The 21,786-nt window shown below is 42.5% G+C and overlaps 1 protein-coding gene across 1 annotated transcript; it reads left to right on the plus strand.

Annotated features, from left to right (window-relative positions):
* The first annotated feature begins 6,834 nt into the window (after nucleotides 1-6,834).
* On the plus strand, nucleotides 6,835-16,422 carry LOC138081850 (mucin-2-like). Its single transcript, XM_068974964.1, has one exon. It carries the CDS (start codon nucleotides 6,835-6,837, stop codon nucleotides 16,420-16,422), a length of 9,588 nt encoding a protein of 3,195 aa, XP_068831065.1.
* The last annotated feature ends 5,364 nt before the right edge of the window (nucleotides 16,423-21,786 follow it).

Consider the following 21,786-nt stretch of genomic DNA (forward strand, 5'->3'; position numbering starts at 1 on the left):
TACTCGAATAGACTTTATTGAAATTAACTTCTCAAGCTATTCTGTTATAGTTACATGAAGTATATAAAGAGAATTTTAAGATAAATGTAACTGAAATCAATACATAAAATGAAAAAGTCTTAAGTCAATGATTATATGTAATTATCAGATTTATAATGCTAGAACAAACCCCCTTTTTGGGAACATTCCCCAAACTTTGTGACAAATGTGATTTCCCTGGAAATGTAAACAGTTGGAAGATAAGGGAAGCTCCCTGGACAAATAATTTAGGAAAGTCAAATACAATTAATTACAACTTGGTTTACTACAGCACTTTTCAGAGACAATAACAGAGAAAATGCGATCTTTGGTCCCCTTCCTTCAACCATCTGTTTCATACTGAGAATAAGTAACTTCTGAGAAACCTAATACAAATCACCAATCTTGAAGAGTATAATGAATTAAAGGCAAATTTTTACTCAAGATGCCTGTACTGTAAAACTAATACAACTTAAATTCTTTCTAGTTTAAAAGATTATAGGACCTCAGCTCTGAGATTTTAATCTGCATTTACAAAGCTTCATGCCTTTTCAAATTCAAAATGACTACAACTTAATTGACCCCTTTCCCTCTTGGCATGTTTATCTTCATTAATGACAGGGACCACGACTTAAGATCTGAGGATTTTATTTGAGTCTTTATTCATTCATTCAAAAACATTTACTGAGAGTCTGGAAGGTGCTGGAACTGAAGATAGAAAGATAAACAAAATAGAGACATTGTTTGAGGGGTACTGGGGGAAAAGAGAGAAGCTAAAGGTGGTGTTAAAGAACCTGACTGCCAATGCAGGAGAAGTAAGAGATGAGGGTTCGATCCTTGGGTCAGGAAGATCCCCTGGAGGAGGAACTGGCAACCTACTCCAGTATTCTTGCCTGGAGAATCCCATGGGCAGAGCAGCCTGGCAGGCTACAGTCTATAGGGTCACAAAGTCAGACATTACTGAAGTGACTTAGCACACAGGCAAGCAATTACTATACAAAATGATAAGGGATTATAAGTATTATAATAAAAGTGGAACTCATGTACACCCATGGTGGATTCATGTCAATGTATGGCAAAACCAATACAGTATTGTTAAGTAAAATTTAAAAAAAAATAAAATAAAGAATCTGCCTGTGGGGAAAAAAAAAAGTGTTAAAGCAACAAAAAGGCCAAGGACACCTAACTTACCTCCTCCTCACTCCCCCAAAGATGTTGAATTCGGATTGAGATGCTAGAGATACAAAACTGAGGAAGATACCACCTCTTTCTTCAGCAACAATAAAACAGCTTATGATATTAAAAGAGAGAGAAATATCAAAACAAATGGTTTCTATCACTGTAAGAACAAAGTAATGATGCTTGCTTTGAACTCCAGAGAAGGCTTCACAAAAGTAAAATTTTGGTTGATTATATATTATATAAAGATATTTGCTATACAATTTTTTAATTTTCAAATTAATGTGTTGAGGGTGCATAAAGATACTTAAACATTTTGAAGGAAGGCAATGGCCACCCAAGTGGGTAGACATTAGGGAGGGAGAAAAGAATTCGCAGCTAGAAGAAGAGCCTGTACGAAGGCACAGGGGCAAGAAACAGCTCCTTGTGTTGATAGTTCTATATGGTCTGTACAATCAAGGCAAGCAATAGTTCTATGTGGTCGAAGCAAGGATGGAGAAGGGAATGACAAGAGATGAGCTTAGATGGTATAACAGGCTATCTTGTTGGTTGCAAAGGACAGGGACCCACTATGGATAGCTCAAGAAAAGATAAGTCAATGCAAGAAATGAATGTAAATTAGAACTGGAACAATAAATTCAGGCATCCCTAAAAGACAGTCCCTATCTCATGGCACACCTCCTATCCTTGCACTGCTCTCTCTCTCAGAAGAGATGTGTTCTCTTTACTCATAGCTTCTGTGTCCCCATAATTTAGTTTACAAGTGGCTTTTATTAAAATCCCAGTCTTTATCTAGCTCATATTAACCCCCAATATTCATATTTTAGTCCCCAATTCATTAGGCAATTTCAAGTTACAGAGAAAGAATTTTGTAAATGTGGTTTATTTTCCTTCATCTGACCATAAGTCAAAGTATCCTGGATGGCAAGCACTCTGGAAGATCTTTGGTCTATAATCCAGAAATAATTCAAATAAAGGTAGCCAGAGAAAAATCAGTCATGCTAAAAAAACATGGCTATGGATCCTTCTGAAATGACTTAGAATTTTTTTGGGGGGGTGGGGGTTATGGAACCATAGTTGATTTACAATACTGTTAGTTTCAGGTGTACAGCAAAGTGATTCAGTTATATATTTTTTTTCAGATTCCTTTCCATTATAGGTTATTATGAGATATTGAATATAGCTCCCCGTGCTATATAGTAAATCCTGGTTGCTTGTGTATTTTATGTATAGTTGTGTATATCTGTTAACCCCATACTCCTCATTTATCCCTTTTCTGTCCTTCCATTTTGGTAACCATATGTTTGTTTTCTATGTCTGTGAGCCTGTTTGTGTTTTTCAAATACATTCATTTGTATTATTTTTTAGATCCACATATGAGTGATATCATATAGCATTTGTCTTTCTCTGTCTGACTTACTTCACTCAGTATGATAATCTCTAAGTTCATTCATGTTACTGCAAATGGCAATATTTCATTCTTTTATATGACTAAATAACATTCCATTGTGTGTGTGTGTGTATATATATATACATATATATACATATACATATATATATAACATTTTCTTTATTCACCTTTTAATGAACATTTAGTTTACTTCTGTCTTGGGTAATATAAATAGTGCAGCTATGAACACTGAGGTACATGCATGTGTCTTTTCAAATTAGTTTTTGTCTTTTATAGATATATGCCCAGGAGTGGGATTTCTGGATAATTTCTGGTAACTCTGTTTAGATTTTTAATAAACCTCCATACTGTTCTTCATAGTGGCTGCACCAATCTACATTCCCATCAACAGTGCAGGAGGGTTCCCTTTTCTCCACACCCTCTCCAGCATTTATTGTTCGTAGACTTTTTTATGATAGCCATTCCAATTGGTATGAGGTTTTGATTTGCATTTCTTTAATAATTAGCTATGTTGAGCATCTTTTCATGTGCCCATTGGTCATCTGTATGTCTCTTTGAAAGAAATGTATATTTAGGTCATCTGCCCATGTTTTGATTGGATGAATTGTTTGACAGAACTTTTTTAATTTATTTCTTTTTAATTGGAGGAGAATTGCTTTACAATATTGTGTTGGTTTCTGCCATATATCAACATGAATCAGCCATAAGTATATGTATATCCCTCTCTCTTGAACCTGCCTCCCACCATCCCCTCCATCCCATCCCTCTAAGTTGTCACAGAGCACCAGAATTGAGCTCCCTGCATTATACAGCAATTTTCCACTGGCTATCTAATTTTATATACGGTAATGTATATGTTTCAGTGCTACTCTCTTTCAGTTCATCCCACCCTCTCCTTCCCCTCCCTGTGAAATGACTTAGAATTTTTGAGTGATCACTAGTCTTTGTAAAAGAGATTCAGCTGTGTGTTGGTAATAGGCATCAGGATAAATAGGAAATAGAAATTAGGAGGTAGGAACAGAAAATCTAGTCTAGCTTTCCTCACCATATGGCTAGGAATGAAACAGGATAAACTTGTGATAACAGCTACAGAGGTACTGTGGAGGTTAACAACCAGAGGTACTCTGTTTGAAAATGGGATTCTTTAATACATGAGATGTGAGTTGATATTATGGACTGGGAGAATACAGTGAAGGATTAAAAAGAGGTTGCTCTGAAAAGTGAAAGGTGATAATTAAAAGAGAAAAAGCCCTGGGGAGGGAGAGAAGATAGTTACAGGTACAGATGAAAAAGTTGACTGTAAACAGGAAGAGGAAACAGCTGGAGACAGGGACGTTTTATAAGCATGTGGGCAGAAAAGCAAAGTTCTCCATGCAGTAGCATCAATTTTGTGAAAGAGAAGACACGACCATCTTCTCTTGGGGATAGGACGCAAGAGGAAATGAAAAGAGGTGTAGATGCTTGGAAGACAGCATTTTGGGGAAAATAGAGGAGAACAGATTAGTATCACTGGGGTGCTAGATGAGGATGGACACTATAAATCTAATATTTGGGGATTTGTGGCATTCTCCAGCAATGTTCACCATTCTGGCAGTGGAAATAGTTTGTACAGAGTTGATCCAAGTATTTCATGTTTCCTAGGTCAATAGGGCAGAAAGACACAAAAGCAAGTCACTGAAAGTAACGAGTGACTAGAGTCCTGCACCTTCCTGAAACTTCTATTGCAGGCCAACTAGTCTTCTGACTGTCCCTAGACTAGGAATTCTATTTCCTGACCCTGTTTATTTGCTTACAACATTCTTTTAATTTGAATTCATCTTCTTCATTTCAACTTTATTGTTTAAGCTTCATTTTAAATGTTATCTTTTTACAAGACAATCCTTAGTTCTCTTTTTCACCAAAATTAAACTTTGCCTTAAAATTGTTATTGCATCAGAATTTTTTGCACTATTTATCAACTATTTCTTGACCTGCTATCAGACCCACAAATCACTGCAGCTGGTATTCACAGAAGACAAAATAGCTCACATTGAGATTGGATACTATGTAACTCCTAGAGGGAAACAGACAGAACTCTATCTGACAAATCACAGCTTTTTTGATCCATCTCTCAGAATAATGGAAAAAAAAAAAACCAAGAATTAACAAAAGGGACCTACTTAAACTCAAAAGCTTTTGCACAGCAAAGGAAACAATAAATTTAAAAAAAAAACCCACAGATTGGGAGAAAATATTTGCAAATGATGTGACCAATAAGGGATTAGTCTCCAAAATTTACAAAGCGCTTAACAGCATCAAAACAAACAACCTACACATACAAAATGGGCAGAAGATCTAAACAGACATTTCTGCAAAAAAGACATATGGTTGGCCAATAGGCACATGAAAAGATGCTCAATATCACTAATTATTAGAGAAATGCAAATCAAAACTACAATGAGATATCACCTCACACCAGCCATAATGGCTATCATCAAAAAAATCCACAAACAATAAATGCTGGAGAGGGTGTAGAGAGAAGGGAACCCTCCTACACTGTTGATGGGAATGTAAATTGGTATAACCACTATGGATAACCATATGAAGGTTCCTAAAAAACTAAAAATAGAGCTACCATATGATGCTGCAATTCCTCTCCTGGACATATACCTGGAGAAAAATATCCAAAAGGATACATGCACCCCAATGTTCATTGCAGCACTGTTTATAATAACCAAGACATGAAAGCAACCTAAATGTCCATCAACAGATGAATGGATAAAGAAGATGTGGTACAGATATACAATGGAATATTACTGAGCCATTTAAGAAGTTAGATAATGCCATTTGCAGCAACATGGATGGACCTAGAGAGTGTCATAGTGAGTGAAGTCAGACAGAGAAGGAGCAATATTGTAAGATACCACTTATTTGTGGAATCTAAAAAGAAATGATACTAAAGAGCTTACAAAACAGAGAAACTCACAGACTTAGAAAATGAACTTATGGTTGCCGAGAGGAAGGGGTAGTTAGAAATTTTGGGAAGGTCATGTATACACTGCTATACTTAAAACAGATAACCAACAAGGACCTATTGTATAGGTCATGGAACTCTGTTCAGTGGTATGTGGCAGCCTGGATGAGAGGGGAATTTGGAAGAGAATGGATACATGTATATTTATGGCTGAGTCCCTTCACTGTTCACCTGAAACTATCACAACATTGTTAATCAGCTATACTCCAATACAAAATAAAAAGTTTAAAAGAAAAGGCAACAAATAATAGCTCACATTAATATTGAGTCTTCCTTACCATACTTCACCATGTCTAAGTACTTTCCATTGATTATATATAGTTATATCAACAGTATATAAGTCATGATTTTTTCCTAGAACTATTTTAGAAATGAAGAAGCAGAGGCAGAGACAGTATAAGCATCTCAACTAGCATGCGACAGAAGGAACAGCTCTAGCAATCAGACTCCAGTGTCTTTGTCCTAACCAACACACTCCACAACTTCCCACAGGCTTTTTATTGTATTGTCTTATATTGTAAATGAGGAGGTTATAGTTCTTCTAGATTTCAGACTTCTGTAAGAAAGGATTCAGGTCTTAAATATCTTTCCCTTAACCCCTAAAAATGTGTGTTGCATATAAACAGCTCTCAACAAATAGTTGCACAATTAATTAATGGCTCAGAACCTGGACTCTCACTGAATCCTTGGAATGAAGAGTAATAAGGAATTCTCCAGGTAGTTTCATTTGGAGCATTTCCCTCCAACTAAAGCTATTTCCAAAGATTGCTGTTCAGTCGCTAAGCTATGTCCAACTCTCAACACCCCATGGACTGTAGCCCACCAGGTTCCTCTGTCCATGGAATTTCTCAGGCAAGATTACTGGAGTAGGCTGCCATTTCCTTCTCCAGGGGATCTTCCCAACCCAGGGATCAAATCTAGGTCTCCTGCACTACCAGGCAGATTCTTTACTGGTGAGCCATCAGGGAAGCCCAAAGATGGTCTCTTTGATTATGCAACCAAGGTGATTTGGCCTCCTCTGAAATCTATAGGTGAGAGAGTAAGTTTATTTCTGTTTTGTTTTTTGCATTTATTGCTATTCTAGGTTTCATCAAGTACCCAGACTTCCCGGAGAGAAGGGAAATTCTCTACTTCTTTTATCTAACTTATTTTCTAGGTGAAATAAATGACTGCATGAGTTTCAAAAGTACATATATCAGTCTTTGAACTTTAAATGATAAGATTTGGAAATCTTTTGGGTTTTTATTGGTTTTTATCCCCACAGCCCGGCGAGAGTCAAAGCATTCCCAGGGGACCGCATCCATCCAGAGAGCGATTATCATCGGTTGCACCTTACAAGCCAAGAAGAGATGTTCCTCCGCTCGCTCCTGCCAACGGCCTAGGACTTATTTCACCACAAGGGCCTGTGCTACCTCCCCCTCTGTTTAGAACCGGGAAAGGTGCACCACCTACTTCTGGGACCACACGTCCCCTGGCTCCAAGTCCTCCTTTTGGCGCAAAAGGGAACCGTGCACCTCCTCCTGCTCCTGGTACAGAAAGGCAACTTTCATCTTCTCCACCTGACACTGAAGGGCGCCTTCCCCCTCCTGCTCCTGCTAAAAAAGGGCGCCTTTCCTCTCCTCTTTCTGGCACAAAAGGGCGTCTGCCTCCTCCTGCTAAAAAAGGGCGCATTCCACCTCCTGCTCCTAGGACGAAAGGGCGTCTTCCCCCTCCACCTCCTGGCACAAAAGGGCGCCTTCCCCCTCCTGCTCCTGTTACAAAAGGGCGTCTTCCCCCTCCTGCTAAAAAAGGGCGCCTTCCCCCTCCCTCTCCTGGCACTAAAGGGCGCCTTTCCTCTCCTCTTTCTGGCACAAAAGGGCGTCTGCCCCCTCCTGCTAAAAAAGGGCGCATTCCACCTCCTGCACCTAGGACGAAAGGGCATCTTCCCCGTCCACCTCCTGGCACAAAAGGGCGCCTTCCCCCTCCTGCTCCTGGCACTAAAGGGCGCCTTTCCTCTCCTCTTTCTGGCACAAAAGGGCGTCTGCCCCCTCCTGCTAAAAAAGGGCGCATTCCACCTCCTGCACCTAGGACGAAAGGGCATCTTCCCCGTCCACCTCCTGGCACAAAAGGGCGCCTTCCCCCTCCTGCTCCTGGCACAAAACGGCGTCTTCCCCCTCCTGCTAAAAAAGGGCGCCTTCCTCCTCCCTCTCCTGGCACTAAAGGGCGCCTTCCCCCTCCCTCTTCTGGCACTAAAGGGCGCCTTCCCCCTCCCCCTCATGGCACAAAAGGACGCCTTCCCCTTCCTGGCACAAAAGGGCGTCTTCCCCCTGCCCCTCCTAGCACAAAGGGGCGTCTTTCCCCTGCCCCTCTTGGCACAAACGGCCGTCTTCCCCCTCCTCCTCCTGGCACAAAAGGGCGCGTTCCTCCTCCTGGCACGAAAGGGCGCCTTCCCCCTCCTGGCACAAAAGGGCGAGTTCCTCCTCCTGGCACGAAAGGGCGCCTTCCCCCTCCTGGCGCAAAAGGGCGTCTTCCCCCTCCTGCTAAAAAAGGGCGCCTTCCCCCTCCCTCTCCTGGCACTAAAGGGCGCCTTCCCTCTCCCTCTCCTGGCACTAAAGGGCGCCTTCCCTCTCCCTCTTCTGGCACTAAAGGGCGCCTTCCCCCTCCCCGTCATGGCACAAAAGGACGCCTTCCTCTTCCTGGCACAAAAGGGCGTCTTCCCCCTGCCCCTCCTGGCACAAAAGGGCGTGTTCCTCCTCCTGGCACAAAAGGGCGCGTTCCCCCTCATGGCACAAAAGGGCGTCTTCCCGTTCCCTCTCCTGGCACTAAAAGGCATCCTCCCTCTCCCCCACTTGGCACAAAAGGGCGCCTTCCCCTTCCTGTTACAAAAGGGTGCCTTCCACCTCCTCCTGGTACAAAAGGGCACTTTCCTCATGCAACTAAAACAACCACAACCACACCCACTACTACTAATGTTACAAAATCCACTACCATCTCAGAACCCATCACCACAACAGCAACCATCGCTTCTACAGAGCCCACCACTATAGCATTCACCATCATTTCCTCTGAACCGACCAACACAACTACGACCACTTCCACAGAACCCACCACCATAGCAACAACAATCACTGATACAGAATCTGCCTCCCCAGCAACTGTCCCTTCTACTGAATCTACTACCATAACACCAATCATAACCACTACCACTGAATCCTACATCACCTCTACAGAATCCGTGACAGAAACTATGACTGCATCCACAGAGCCCACCATAATAGAAACCACGACTCTTTCCACAGGGTCTGCAACCACAGCAACTACCACTACTTCCACAGAATCCTCCACAGCAACCTTCATTACTTACACAGAGCCCATCACAATAGAACCTACCACCACTTCCTCAAAATCCACCAATAAAACAGCAACCATCCCTACCACAGAGCCCAACAGAGCAACCACCATCACTTCAAATGAATCTGCCACCATCACAGCAAGCATCACGACTTCCACAGAACCCAATATCACTTCCACAGAATCCTCCACCACAGCAACCATCATCACTACTACAGAACCTACCACAATAGTAACCAATACTGTTTCCATTGAACCCACCACCACAGCAACCACTTCAGCTGAACCTATCACCACAACAGGAAACAATACAACTTCCACAGAATCTACCACAGGTGCCATCATTATTTCCACAGAACCCAACAAAATAGCAACCACCACTACTCCCACTTATCCCTTCACCACAGCAACCACCATCACTTCTACAGAACACACTATTACAACTACCACTATACAATCCATAGAATTGCTCACCATAGCAACCATCACTACTACTACTACAGAACCCACAACCACTACTTCTTCTAGAGAACCAACCACCACAGCAACCACAAGTTCAACTGAACCAGCCACCACAATAGCAACCACCATCACTTCCACTCAACCATATACTACTCTCATAAAATCCTCCACAGCAAGCAATGTTACTTCCATGGAGCGTGCTGCAATAGAAACCACCACCACTTCCACAGAACTCATTGATAAAACACCAACTATTCCTACCACCGAGCCCACCACAGAAACCACTACCAGTTCATCTGAACCTACCACCTCAACAGCAACCATCACTTCCACGGAGCCCACCACCACTTCAACTGAACCTACAGGGACAACAGCAGCCAAACTTCCCACAGAACACACCACAACAGCAATTACCACCACTTCAGCTGAACCTAACACCTCAATAGGAAAAACTATAACTTCTACAGAATCCACCACCACAGAATCTACTACCACTTCCACGGAATCTACCACAGCAACTATCATTACTTCCACAGAACCTACCACAACAGCAACAACTACTTCCACAGAGTCCACCAACTCAGGAACCGTGACCATTTCAACTGAACCTTCTGCCAAAACTGTAACCATCATTTCCACAGTGCCAACCACCATAGCAACTACCACCACTTCAACTGAAACTACCACAACAGGAAACATTATAACTTCCAAGGAACCTGCCGCCACAGCAATAATCATCACTTCTTCAGAGCGCACCACTATAGCAAACAGCACCACTTCTTCAGAACTGACCAACACAGCAGCCACCATAACTTCAACTGAACCTACCCCAACACCAGCAACCATCACTTACATACAGCCCACCATCACAGCAACCAACACCACTTCCACTGAACCTCCCACCACAACAGCAACCATCACCATGTCCACTGAACCTTATACAACTTCCACAGACTATGCCACAGCCACCATTACTGTTTCCACAGAACCCACTACAACAGCAACCACCACCACTTTCATAGAGCCCACAACCACAGTAACCACCACTACTTCCACAGAATCACCCACCACAGCAACCATCATCACTTCTACAGAACCTACCACATTTTCAAAAACCATAACTTCCACAGGACCCACAACCAAAGAAACAATCAACATCTCTGCAGAATCGACTACCACAGCGACCACTACAGCTTCCATGGAACCTACAACCAAAGCAACAATCAACACCTCTGTAGAACCCACCTCCGTAAGAACAATCATCACATCTACAGAGCCCACCACTATGGCAGTACCCACTACTTCCTTGGAATCCCCCAACACAACGACTATCATGACAATTATAAAACCCACCACAAGAGCAATCATCACAGCTTCCACTGAAACCCTCACCACAGCAAACACCCCCAGTTCCATAGAATCAACCACCAGAACACCAACCATTACCACTTCCACAGAACCCTATACCACTTCCACAGAATCTGCCATGGCAACTACCATTACTTCCACAGAGCCCACCACTACAGCAATCACCAATATTTCTGCAGAATCCCACACCATAGCAACAAACATTACTAATACAAAACCCACCACCCAAGCAATCACCATCACTTTGACTGAACCTACCACCACAACAGGAACTACCACAACTTCCAAAGACATTATTACTCATGCAACAATCATCACTTCTATGGAATCTACCACCACAGAACCCACCATAACATCAACTATCACTTCCACCAAGCCCACCAATCCAACAACCACAGCTACTTTAACTGAACCTATGACCACAACATCAACCATCGCATCCACAGAAACCCCCACCACAGCAACCATTATTACTTCAGAACCCACTATCAAGAAAACTACCATCACTTTGACTGTACCTACTACCTCAAACAGAACCACTACAACTTCTACTGAACCTAGTGCCAGAGCTACAATCATCACTTCTAGAGAATCCATCAGCACACCAATCAACACCACTTCCACTGAACCAACCACAATGGCCACCATCAAAACAAACACTGAACTTTATACTACTTCCACAGAATCCACAGCAGCCACCATCATTACTTCCACTGAATCAGCCACAGTAGCAAACAAAATCACAAAGCCTACCACTACAGCAACCATCACCATGTCCAAAGAACCCCCCACCACATCAATCAGCATCACTACTACAGAATCCACCACATTAGCAAGCAGCACCACGTCCACTGATCTCAATACTACAGCAACCACTACCCCTGGAACTGAATCTACTACCACAGCAGGAACCACTACAACTTCCATAAAACCCACAGCCACAGCAACAATCAACACTTCTGCAGAATCCATCACCACAGGAACCACCACTTCTACCAAACCCAACACCAGAGAAACTACCACCACTTCCATAGAACCCACCACCAAGGCAGCTACCATTACTACTTCCACAGAACATTATACAACTACCACAGAATCTACTATACCAGCCAACATTAAAGAGCCAACCACCACAGTAACCACCACCAATTCATCTGGACCTACCACCAAAACAGCAACCATTACCACAGAACCCTATCCCACTTCCAAAGAACCCACCACCACCACCACAGCAGTCATCACTTCCACGGATTCCACTACCATAGCAACTGCCACCATTTCCACAGAACCCATCACCACAACAGCAACCATCACTTCCACAGAGCCTTCCACTGCCATAACCACTGCTACTTCCACAGAATTTCCCACCACAGCAACCATCATCACTACTACAGAACCTGCCACAATAGAAACCACCACTGTTTCCACTGAACACATCACAATAGCAACCATTATCACTTTAGCTGAACCTACTACAACAGAAACCACAACTTCTAGAGATACCACCAGCACAGCAACAATCATTACTTCCACAGAACCCACCACCACAGCAATCAACACCACTGCAACTGAATCTGCCACCACAACAGGATCAACAACAACTTCCACGGATATCACCACCACCATAGGAACAAATATCAGTTCTATAGAGTCCAGCACCACTTTCATAGAACCCTATATCACTTCTGTACCATCCACCACAGCAACCATATTTACTTCGACAGAACCCACAACAATAGCAACCACTGCAACTTCCATATCACCCACCACCACAATGGCAACAATCAGTTCCACAGAGCCCAACACTACAGCAATTGCCATCACTTCATCTGAACCTGCCACTACAATACAGATCACAACCACTTCCATAGGACCTACTACCAAAGAAACAACTGTCACTTCCAAAGATTCAACCAAAACACCAACCACCACCACTTTAACTGAGCCTACCACCAAAACAGCAACCATCATCACTTCCATAGGACCCTACACTGCTTCCATGGAATTTACCATGATAGCAAGCACCACCAATTCCACAGGACCCACCACTTCAACAGCATCCATCACTACCACAGATTCTACCACCACAGGAACCACTACTACTTCCGCAGAGACCCCCACCACAGCAACAATAGTCACATCTACAGAACCTTCCACATTGGCAACCACCATTATTTCCACAGAACCCATCATCAAAACAGCAATGATCACTTCTACAGAACCTACCACTATAGTAGCTACCACTACTTCCACAGAATTGCCCAATACAGCAGCCATCATCACTACTACAGAACCCACAACAAGTACCACTGCTTCCACTGAGCACAGCACCACTTCAAATAAACCTCCTACCACATTAGCAACCTTCACCACTTCTACAGAACCCTATACAACTTCCACAGAATTAACCACAAAAACCATCATTACCTCCACAGAACCCACCACAGTAGCAATGACCAACATTTCCACAGAACCCACCACCACAGTTTCAATGATTACTTCCACAGAGTCCACCACCACAGCAGCAATATTCACTTCTCCAGAATCCACCTCCATAGCAACCACCAGTACTTCCACAGAAATTCCAACCACAGATATTATCAATACTAGTACAGAACTCACCACAAGAGCAGTCACTGCTTCCACTGTGCCCACCACCACCACTTCTACACAGCCTACCACCACAATGGTAACCATTAACACTTCCAGAGAACCCTATTCCACATCCACAGAATCCACCACAGTAACCATATTTACCTCTACAGAACCCACCACAATAGCAAACACCATGACTTCTACATCATTAACCACCAAAATGGGAACAATTACTTCCACAGAGCCCACTACAGCAACTACCACTTCATCTGAACCTACCACCACAACAGAAAACTTCACCACTTCCATGGAAGCCTATGCTACTCCCACAGGATCCACCAAAATAGCAACCACTAACACTTCCATTTATCCCACCATCACTTCCACACAGTCTACCACTATACCAACCATGACTATATCCCCAGAATCCCCCATCACAACCATCACTACTATAGAACCTACCATAGCAGAAACCAACACCGATTTCACCAGTCTCACTTCCACAGCAATCACTACTTCAACTGAATCTCTCACCACTATAGGAATCACCACAATGGCCACAGAGCAAACCACAAGAGCAGTAATCATCGAATCTACAGAACCCACCACCACAGCAACCCCAATCACTTCAAAAGAACCTACCACCACAACATCAACCATCACCACTTTCACAGAATCCACCATCACATCAGCACCCATTAGTTTCACAGCACCCACTGCTACAGCAACATTCACAACTTTACCAGAATTCTCTACCACACCAACCAGCATTACTACTATAGAATCAACCATGCCAGCAATTACTACCCCTTCTACTGAACTTACTACCACACCAGCAATAACCACTTCCATAAAATCCACCACCAGAACAGCAACCACCACCACTTCCACAGAACCCTACACCACTTCCACTGAGTCTACCACAGCAAACACCATTACTTCCATAGAGCCCACCACCACAGCAACCACCACTACATCTGCAGAATCCCACAACAGGGCAAAACTCATCTCTACTATAGAACTCATCAGCAAAGCAAGAACCACCACTTCAACTGAATTTACCACTGCAATAGGAACCACCACCACCTCCACAGAACCCACCACCAGAGAAAATATCTTCACTTCTAGAGAATCCTCTACCATATCAGGCACAATCACTATAAGTGAACCCAGCACCACAGCAACCACCAATTCCACTGAACCTAGCACCAAAATAGCAACTATCACCACTTCCACAGAACCCTACGGCACTACCACAGAATCCACTACCACAACAGCACCCATCACTCCCACAGAACCTGCCACAATAGCAACTACCACCATTTCCACAGAACCCATTGCCACAACAGCAACCATCACTCCCACAGAACCTGACACTACAGTAGACATCACTACTTCCCCAGAATTACCCAACACAGCAACCATCATCAGTACTACAGTACCCATCACATCAGGCACCACCCCTGCTCCCACTAAGTACATATCCCCAGCAACCATAATCACTTCAACTGAACCTACCACCACAGCAGGAACCATCACCACAGAACCCACCACCAGACCAACAATCTTTTTATCTAGAGAATCCTTTGCCACCACAGCCACAACCTCTGTAACTGAACCCACCATCACAGCAACCACCAATCCCACTGAATTTAACACAACAGCAACTATCCCCATTTCCACAGAATCCACCACCACAATAGTAGCCATCGCTTCCACAGAACCTGCCACAATAACAAGCACAACTATTTCCACAGAACCCATTGCCACAACAGCAACCATCACTTCCACAGAACCTGCCACTACAGTAGCCATCACTACCTCCACAGAATTCCCCAACACAGCAACCATCATCAGTACAACAGAACCCACCACAACAGCAACCACTCCTGCTCCCACTGAACACATAAGCACAGCAACCATCACCACTTCAGATGAACCTCTCCCCACAACAGGAACCACCACAACTTCCACAGAATCAACCACAAGAGAAGCAATAGCCACTTCTATAGAATCTACCACCGCAGCCACCACCATTACTTCAACAGAACTTACCATGACACCAGCAGCCACTACCAATTTGACAGAACCCACCATCTCATCAGCACCCATCAGTTCCATATCACCCACTGCTGCAGCCACCAGTACTTCACCAGAACCTTCTACCACAGCAAATGGTATCAATACTACCGAAACCACTGGAACAAAAATCACCACCCCTTCAACCCAACTCACTGCCACAGGAGCAACAACCACTCCCATAAAATCTACCACCAGAACAGCATCCATTACCACTCTCACAGAACCCTATACAACTACCGTCAACTCTACCACAGCAACCATCTTTACTTCCATAGAGCCCACCACTATAGCAACCACTTCCACAGAGTCCCACACCACAGCAACAGTAATCACTACTACAAAACTCACCACCAAAGTAATTGCCACCACTTTAACTGAACCTACCACCACAATTGGAACTACCACAACCTCCAAAGAACCCACTACAAGAACAACAATCAGTTCTACAGACTCTACCACCATATCAACCGTGACTGCCCTAACTGAACCCAGTAGCACTGCAACTACTACAACTTCTAATGAAGCCACTACCACCCCAGCAACCACCACCAATTCCACTGAACCTACTACCACCACAGCAACCACCACTATTTCCACAGAAGACACCACCATAACAGGACCCACTACCACTTTCAAAGAACCCACAACCACAGCAACCGCCACAACTTCTAATGAAGGCAGCACCACCACAGCAACAACCACTGTTTCCACTGAGTTCTATCCTACTTCCAAAGAATCTACTTCAATAGCAACCACCACTCCTTCTACAGAAATCCCCACTGCAGCAACAAACACAACTTCTACTGAACCAGCCACAGTCACCACCACCACTATTTCTACTGAACCCATCATCACAGCAGCAGTCATTACAGAGCCCACCTCTACAGTAACCATCACCTCTTCCACAAAATTCCCCAACACAGCAACCATCATCACTACTACAAAACCCCACCACTTCTGCTGAACCTCCCACCACAACTGCAACCATCATTCTTTGCACATACCCATCACAATAGCAACCACCAGCATTTCCACAGAACTCACTACTATACCAATTAACACAACTTCCACAAAATTCCCCAGTACTGCAACCATCATCACTTCCACCACAGCAGCAACTATTGCTTCTACAGAATCCACCTCCACAGCAACTAACACTATTTATACAGATTTTCCCACTCCAGCAATTATCAACACTAGTACAGAACCCATCACAATAACAATCACTACAAGTATTTTCACAGACTCCACTACCACAGCAACCACTTTCAGCATTTTCACAGAACCCACTATCACAACAGAACTCACCACCTCTTCAACAGTACCCATGACTTCAGCAAAAGAGCCCATCCACCAACAATATCAGCAGAAATTACCTCCACAGTTCCTACCAAAGTTACTACTCAAATTATAATCAGCCCTCCCTCCACCATATTGCCCAATACAACTGTCTGTGTTTACAACTCCCAAACTACATCCACCTGTATAAATTTAAAGAGCTCTGGGAATAAATTCCTTTAATTTCTTGTTTGGAGTTGTGAAAAATTATTTTCTAAACTGCTCTGAGATCTTACATGAAATGAACTTCAATTATTTCAATGGAACCTAACTTGTTCTGACCAAAGCAAATAAAGTGTTCAAGCAATTATATGCACCTACTGCTGTCTTGATGACTATCACCTTTCCTATTTTTATTACCTACCTACAGCTGATAAAATGAGTTTCAGAGAAAGAAACAGACACACTTTATAAGGGGGGAAAAAAAGCATTTTAATAAAAGATCTGCTTAAAGAGAATGGACAGTATTAAGTGAACCGCCAAAGGGTGTTGAGGCATACAAAGTCTAACAACAGTGGAGCTTATTGTGTGCCTCAACTTGTTGGGACAAAGGAGCAAATAGCAATACCAGAACCTGAATGAGAGTTGAGGACTGTGGATGAAATGAATGTTATCTGTTGCTGTGAAGGGTCATCACTACTGCCCACAACAGGAAGAGAGCAGTATAATATCCCTTCCTCTTTCCTTCTCCTATTTCTTTCACCAGTGGACTCCAACAAAAATCTGAGAGACAAGTTTGTATGGTTGTCCTACCAGGATAGAAAGCTAAGCAGAGCAGAGTGAACTGCTCATTAGGAACTATTAGCACATATCAGTAGCAGCCTGTTCAGCATCTTGAAATTGAACAAGTAGGTAAGGTAAAATATGAGTTCCTGATTTCTTGCATAGACAGGGAGAGAGCTAGCAGTAAGGTAAATTATAAAATTATATCAACTTTTTACTGTCTTTCTCCCAGAAATGTACCGACCAATATGGACAATGAGATAGTAAAAATATGTTACAACACAAAATTTTTTAAATAAATGTAAAATAATAAAATATAAATAATGCATGCATAAATACATTAATATAAATTAAATATATTATTAAATTTTAACATGCTGTCTTGAGTACATTAGCACAAGCCAATAAATATAAAAAATGAAACAGTATTCTAATAAATGTATCATTTTACTTCCCCTCAAAATATCTCTCAAATTAGGTAATCATTTTTTAATAATGACAGTGTCATTTATTTGGGGAGTAAAAAGTCCATTCTATCCATTCTAGCAAATCTAAATGTCTAAATGGAGACATGAGGCAAAATTTTATTTATTTTAATAAAATAGAATTAAAATGAAATTTGATTATAGCAGGAAAACACTTTTTAGAGGTATATCAGGTATATTAAGGTCATTTCAAATCACATTTGTTCCTGAAAAATAAATTTTAAATTGTTTTAAACAAAAGATTAACCAACTTTTTATGGAATGTATAAAATGTCTGGGAGCATGCATATTTGTATCTCTGTATATTTAGCCTTTTAAGAAAAACTGTGAACTCCTACTTTAAGGCACTACTATGGCCAGATTGCCCTAGTCTCCTTGTCAGCTGTCATTACCATAATCTGGCTTGCAAATTTGTATAATATTTAAGCATTACATAAGGGATCGTCATAAGCATGAGGGATCATCAGGGTCTCTGCAACATCAGCTGTCTGCTCCCTTGCCTGTTCCTGCTAGTAGCAACTGAACAGATCTATGCCAATTCCAGTTTAATCTTCAATTTGAGGATTAAATAAACACTACTAGGCATTCCTAGTCAAAAACATTTCCTACCATCAAGGAGCTTTATATCCCTTTGAGTTTAGGCATGCATTATCTCATCCCTCAACAAAGTTTTTAATGGGAGCAATCTGCCATCTCTGCCATGAGCCCTATTTCAGTCACCAAGCAAGGCTGGCCACTTGCTCACTCTTCTCCTCTCTTCCATGAGCCCATGGTAAGAGTGACATGTTGGGTGACATCACACTGACACTCCAGTGAAATGTAAGGGCTCATTGGCGATGAAAGTCTGCCATTAACTTCATTTCACATTCAGCATACCTCTCCTCCCAAGCTTCTGTTTCCCATATTCCTGTTAGGTACAACTTCCAGTCAAGACTTAGAGCCCTCCCCACACCCATTCCCTCCCAAAACCTATTCCCTGTCACTCACACTTCCAGAGCTACCCCTCACATTCTGCAAGTTGTACCCTATATGGTTTTAGGAGGGCTATTGCCCACCAGCTGCACCATATCCAGTAAGTCTGCCCGACTTCCCTACAGGCAACTGATCTTCTATTAATATGCTAAACACTTTCACCATGCCATCTGAAGTTCCTGTTCTTTCAGAAGAAAATTTCCCCTAGATCCTGAGATTGCCCTTGAAGAGTGAAATGAATGAACCTGGCTTCACCCAAAAGACAGAGCTACTGCTGCTATTCAGTCACTCAGTCATGTGTGACTCTTGGTGACCCCATGGACCATAGCCCGCCAGGCTCCTCTGTGCTTGGGATTTTCCAGGCAAGATTACTGGGGTGGGTTGCCATTTCCTTCTCCAGGGCATCATCTCAAACCAGGAATCAAACTCATGTCTCCTGCATGGCAGGACTATTCTTTACCACTGAGTCACCTGGGAAGCCCTAAAGACAGAACATGTTTTCTCAAATCACAACTGAATAGTTGTATAAGCCCTTGAATAAGCCCTCTGCAACATTAAGTTATAAGCTTCCGGAAGTCTTAAAATGTTCTGTACAACTTTATCTCTATTTAAAGGAAAAGAAAAAGGCACTCTTACTTTCCAAATTTCTCTTTAATCACAAAGGAGAATACATACCTATCAGACACTACTGCCATTATAACCAAGCCCACAGCTCCTAGGAAAAAGGCCATACTATAATCATAAAAGGTTACTAAGAACAGCTTATTAATTTTTTTTTAGAATTTCCAACCACTTCAGGGCATCATCAGATAGCATATGTGTGCATGTCTTGCATCATATCCACTTGGCTGGGTGAAGAGGATAAGCTTTGACAAAAAGTTCTGTTGAATGAAAGAGCTGAGCCACATTGACTATGCTGCAGTGGCTGGACACAGTGGGTGTGATACACACAACAGTCACCATGACACAGGGTTGTGGTTGGAAAGCGAAAACTGCTTCACCTAAGATGCTTCATGCAATTCAATGCCATTCACCTCAGAAATGTCTGCCATGTGTCAGGCATTGTGCTTGGTGCTTGAGTTTTAGCAAAGTTCAGGGTTGCTATTTTCACAAAGCCTACTATTTGGCCGAGAAGACAAACATTTAAAAAAATATTGCAAATGTTTTCAAAAGCAGAAAGCTGTGTGATCAAATAGGAAGGAAGCAACCTATGTTAAGTGAAATTCCCTAAGTTACTGATGGCCCAGAACAGAAGGACTGATGCTGAAGCTGAAGTTCCAATACTTTGGCCACTTGACACGAAGAGCCAACTCATTGGAAGAGACCCTGACACTAGGAAAGATTGAGGGCAAAAGGAGAACAGGGTGTCAGAAGATGAGATGGTTAGATAACATCACTGACTCAGTGGACATGAATTTGATCAAACTAAAGGACAGGCAATCCTGGCATGCTGCAGTCCATGGGGTCGCAAAGAGTCGGACATTATTTAGCGACTGAGCAACAATTTCAACATCAAGTTCCAAAGTATAAAACATTACAGATCAACCAGAAAATTCTGTTCAAAAACCCCAAATGGGTTTCACTGGGCTAGAATTAAGGTGTCAGAAAGGCTGGAGGTTCTAGGGGAACATTCACTTCCTTGTCTTTTCCAGCCTCTAGGGGTGACCTAAGTTCCAAGGCTTGTGGTTTCTTCCTCCCTCATCAAAGTGCATGACTGTCTCCCTCTTCCATACTTAAGAACCCTTGTGATTACCTGGTCCATCTAGATAATTCAGGCTAATTGGCTTATAATATGGCCAGCTGATGAGCAACCTTAATTTCATCTCCCATCTCAATACCCCCCTCATCATGTAATAGGCTTCACAGGATTCAGGGATTAGGGCACAGACATCTGGGGAGTGTATTATTCTGCCTAAGCAAATGAGTGAAAGACAGAGATGCTGCTAAACATCCTACAGGGCACAGGATAGTCCCCATAAACGTCAGTAGTTGTGGGGTTGAAAGACCCAGTTCAAAACTGATAAATGAGTTATGCTTGGAATGTTACAGCTACAAGGAAGTAAAAGGAACTCTGCTGTTGAGGAGCTAGCAATCTTTTGCACATTGATCTGGGCTCTAGATACACATGTGTATGCATAGGTAACATGTAAAAATTCAAGATGTAACATGTGTGAAGGTTAAGATGTGCACACTTTACTGGAAGTATGTTATACCTCCTTAAAAGGCCAATAGTCATATACCCTAAGAAAATCGCAATTCAAAAAGACAAGTGGACCCCAATGTTCATTGCAGCACTATTTACAATAACCAGGAGATGGAAGCAACCTAAATGTCCATCAACAGAAGAATTGATAAAGAAGTTGTGGTACATATATACAATGGAATATTACTCAGTCATTAAAAGGAACAAAATTGGGTCATTTGTAGTTATGTGAGTGAACAGAGTCTGTCATACAGAGTGAAGTAACTGAGAAAAACAAATATTGTATATTATTGTATATATATGGAGTCTAGAGAAATGGTACTGATGAACCTATTTCTGCAGGACAGGAATAGTGATGCAGACGTAGAGAATAAATTTGTGGACAAAGAGAGGGAAGAAGAGGATGAGACAAATATTGCATTGACTATCCACACTATCATAACCTCAGATATGCAGACGACACCACATTTATGGCAGAAAGTGAATAAAAAGACTCTTGATGAAAGTGAAAGAGGAGAGGGGAAAAGTTGGCTGAAAGCTCAACATTCAGAAAACTAAGATTATGGCATCTGGTCCCATCACTTCATGGCAAATAGATGGGGAAACA

The sequence above is a fragment of the Capricornis sumatraensis genome, chromosome 7 (assembly GCF_032405125.1).
Source record: "Capricornis sumatraensis isolate serow.1 chromosome 7, serow.2, whole genome shotgun sequence".
NCBI lineage: Eukaryota > Metazoa > Chordata > Mammalia > Artiodactyla > Bovidae > Capricornis > Capricornis sumatraensis.

Bases quoted from the DNA above. Each gene is read 5' to 3' on its own strand.
- LOC138081850 (XM_068974964.1), top strand. From the start codon at position 6,835: ATGATAAGATTTGGAAATCTTTTGGGTTTTTATTGGTTTTTATCCCCA.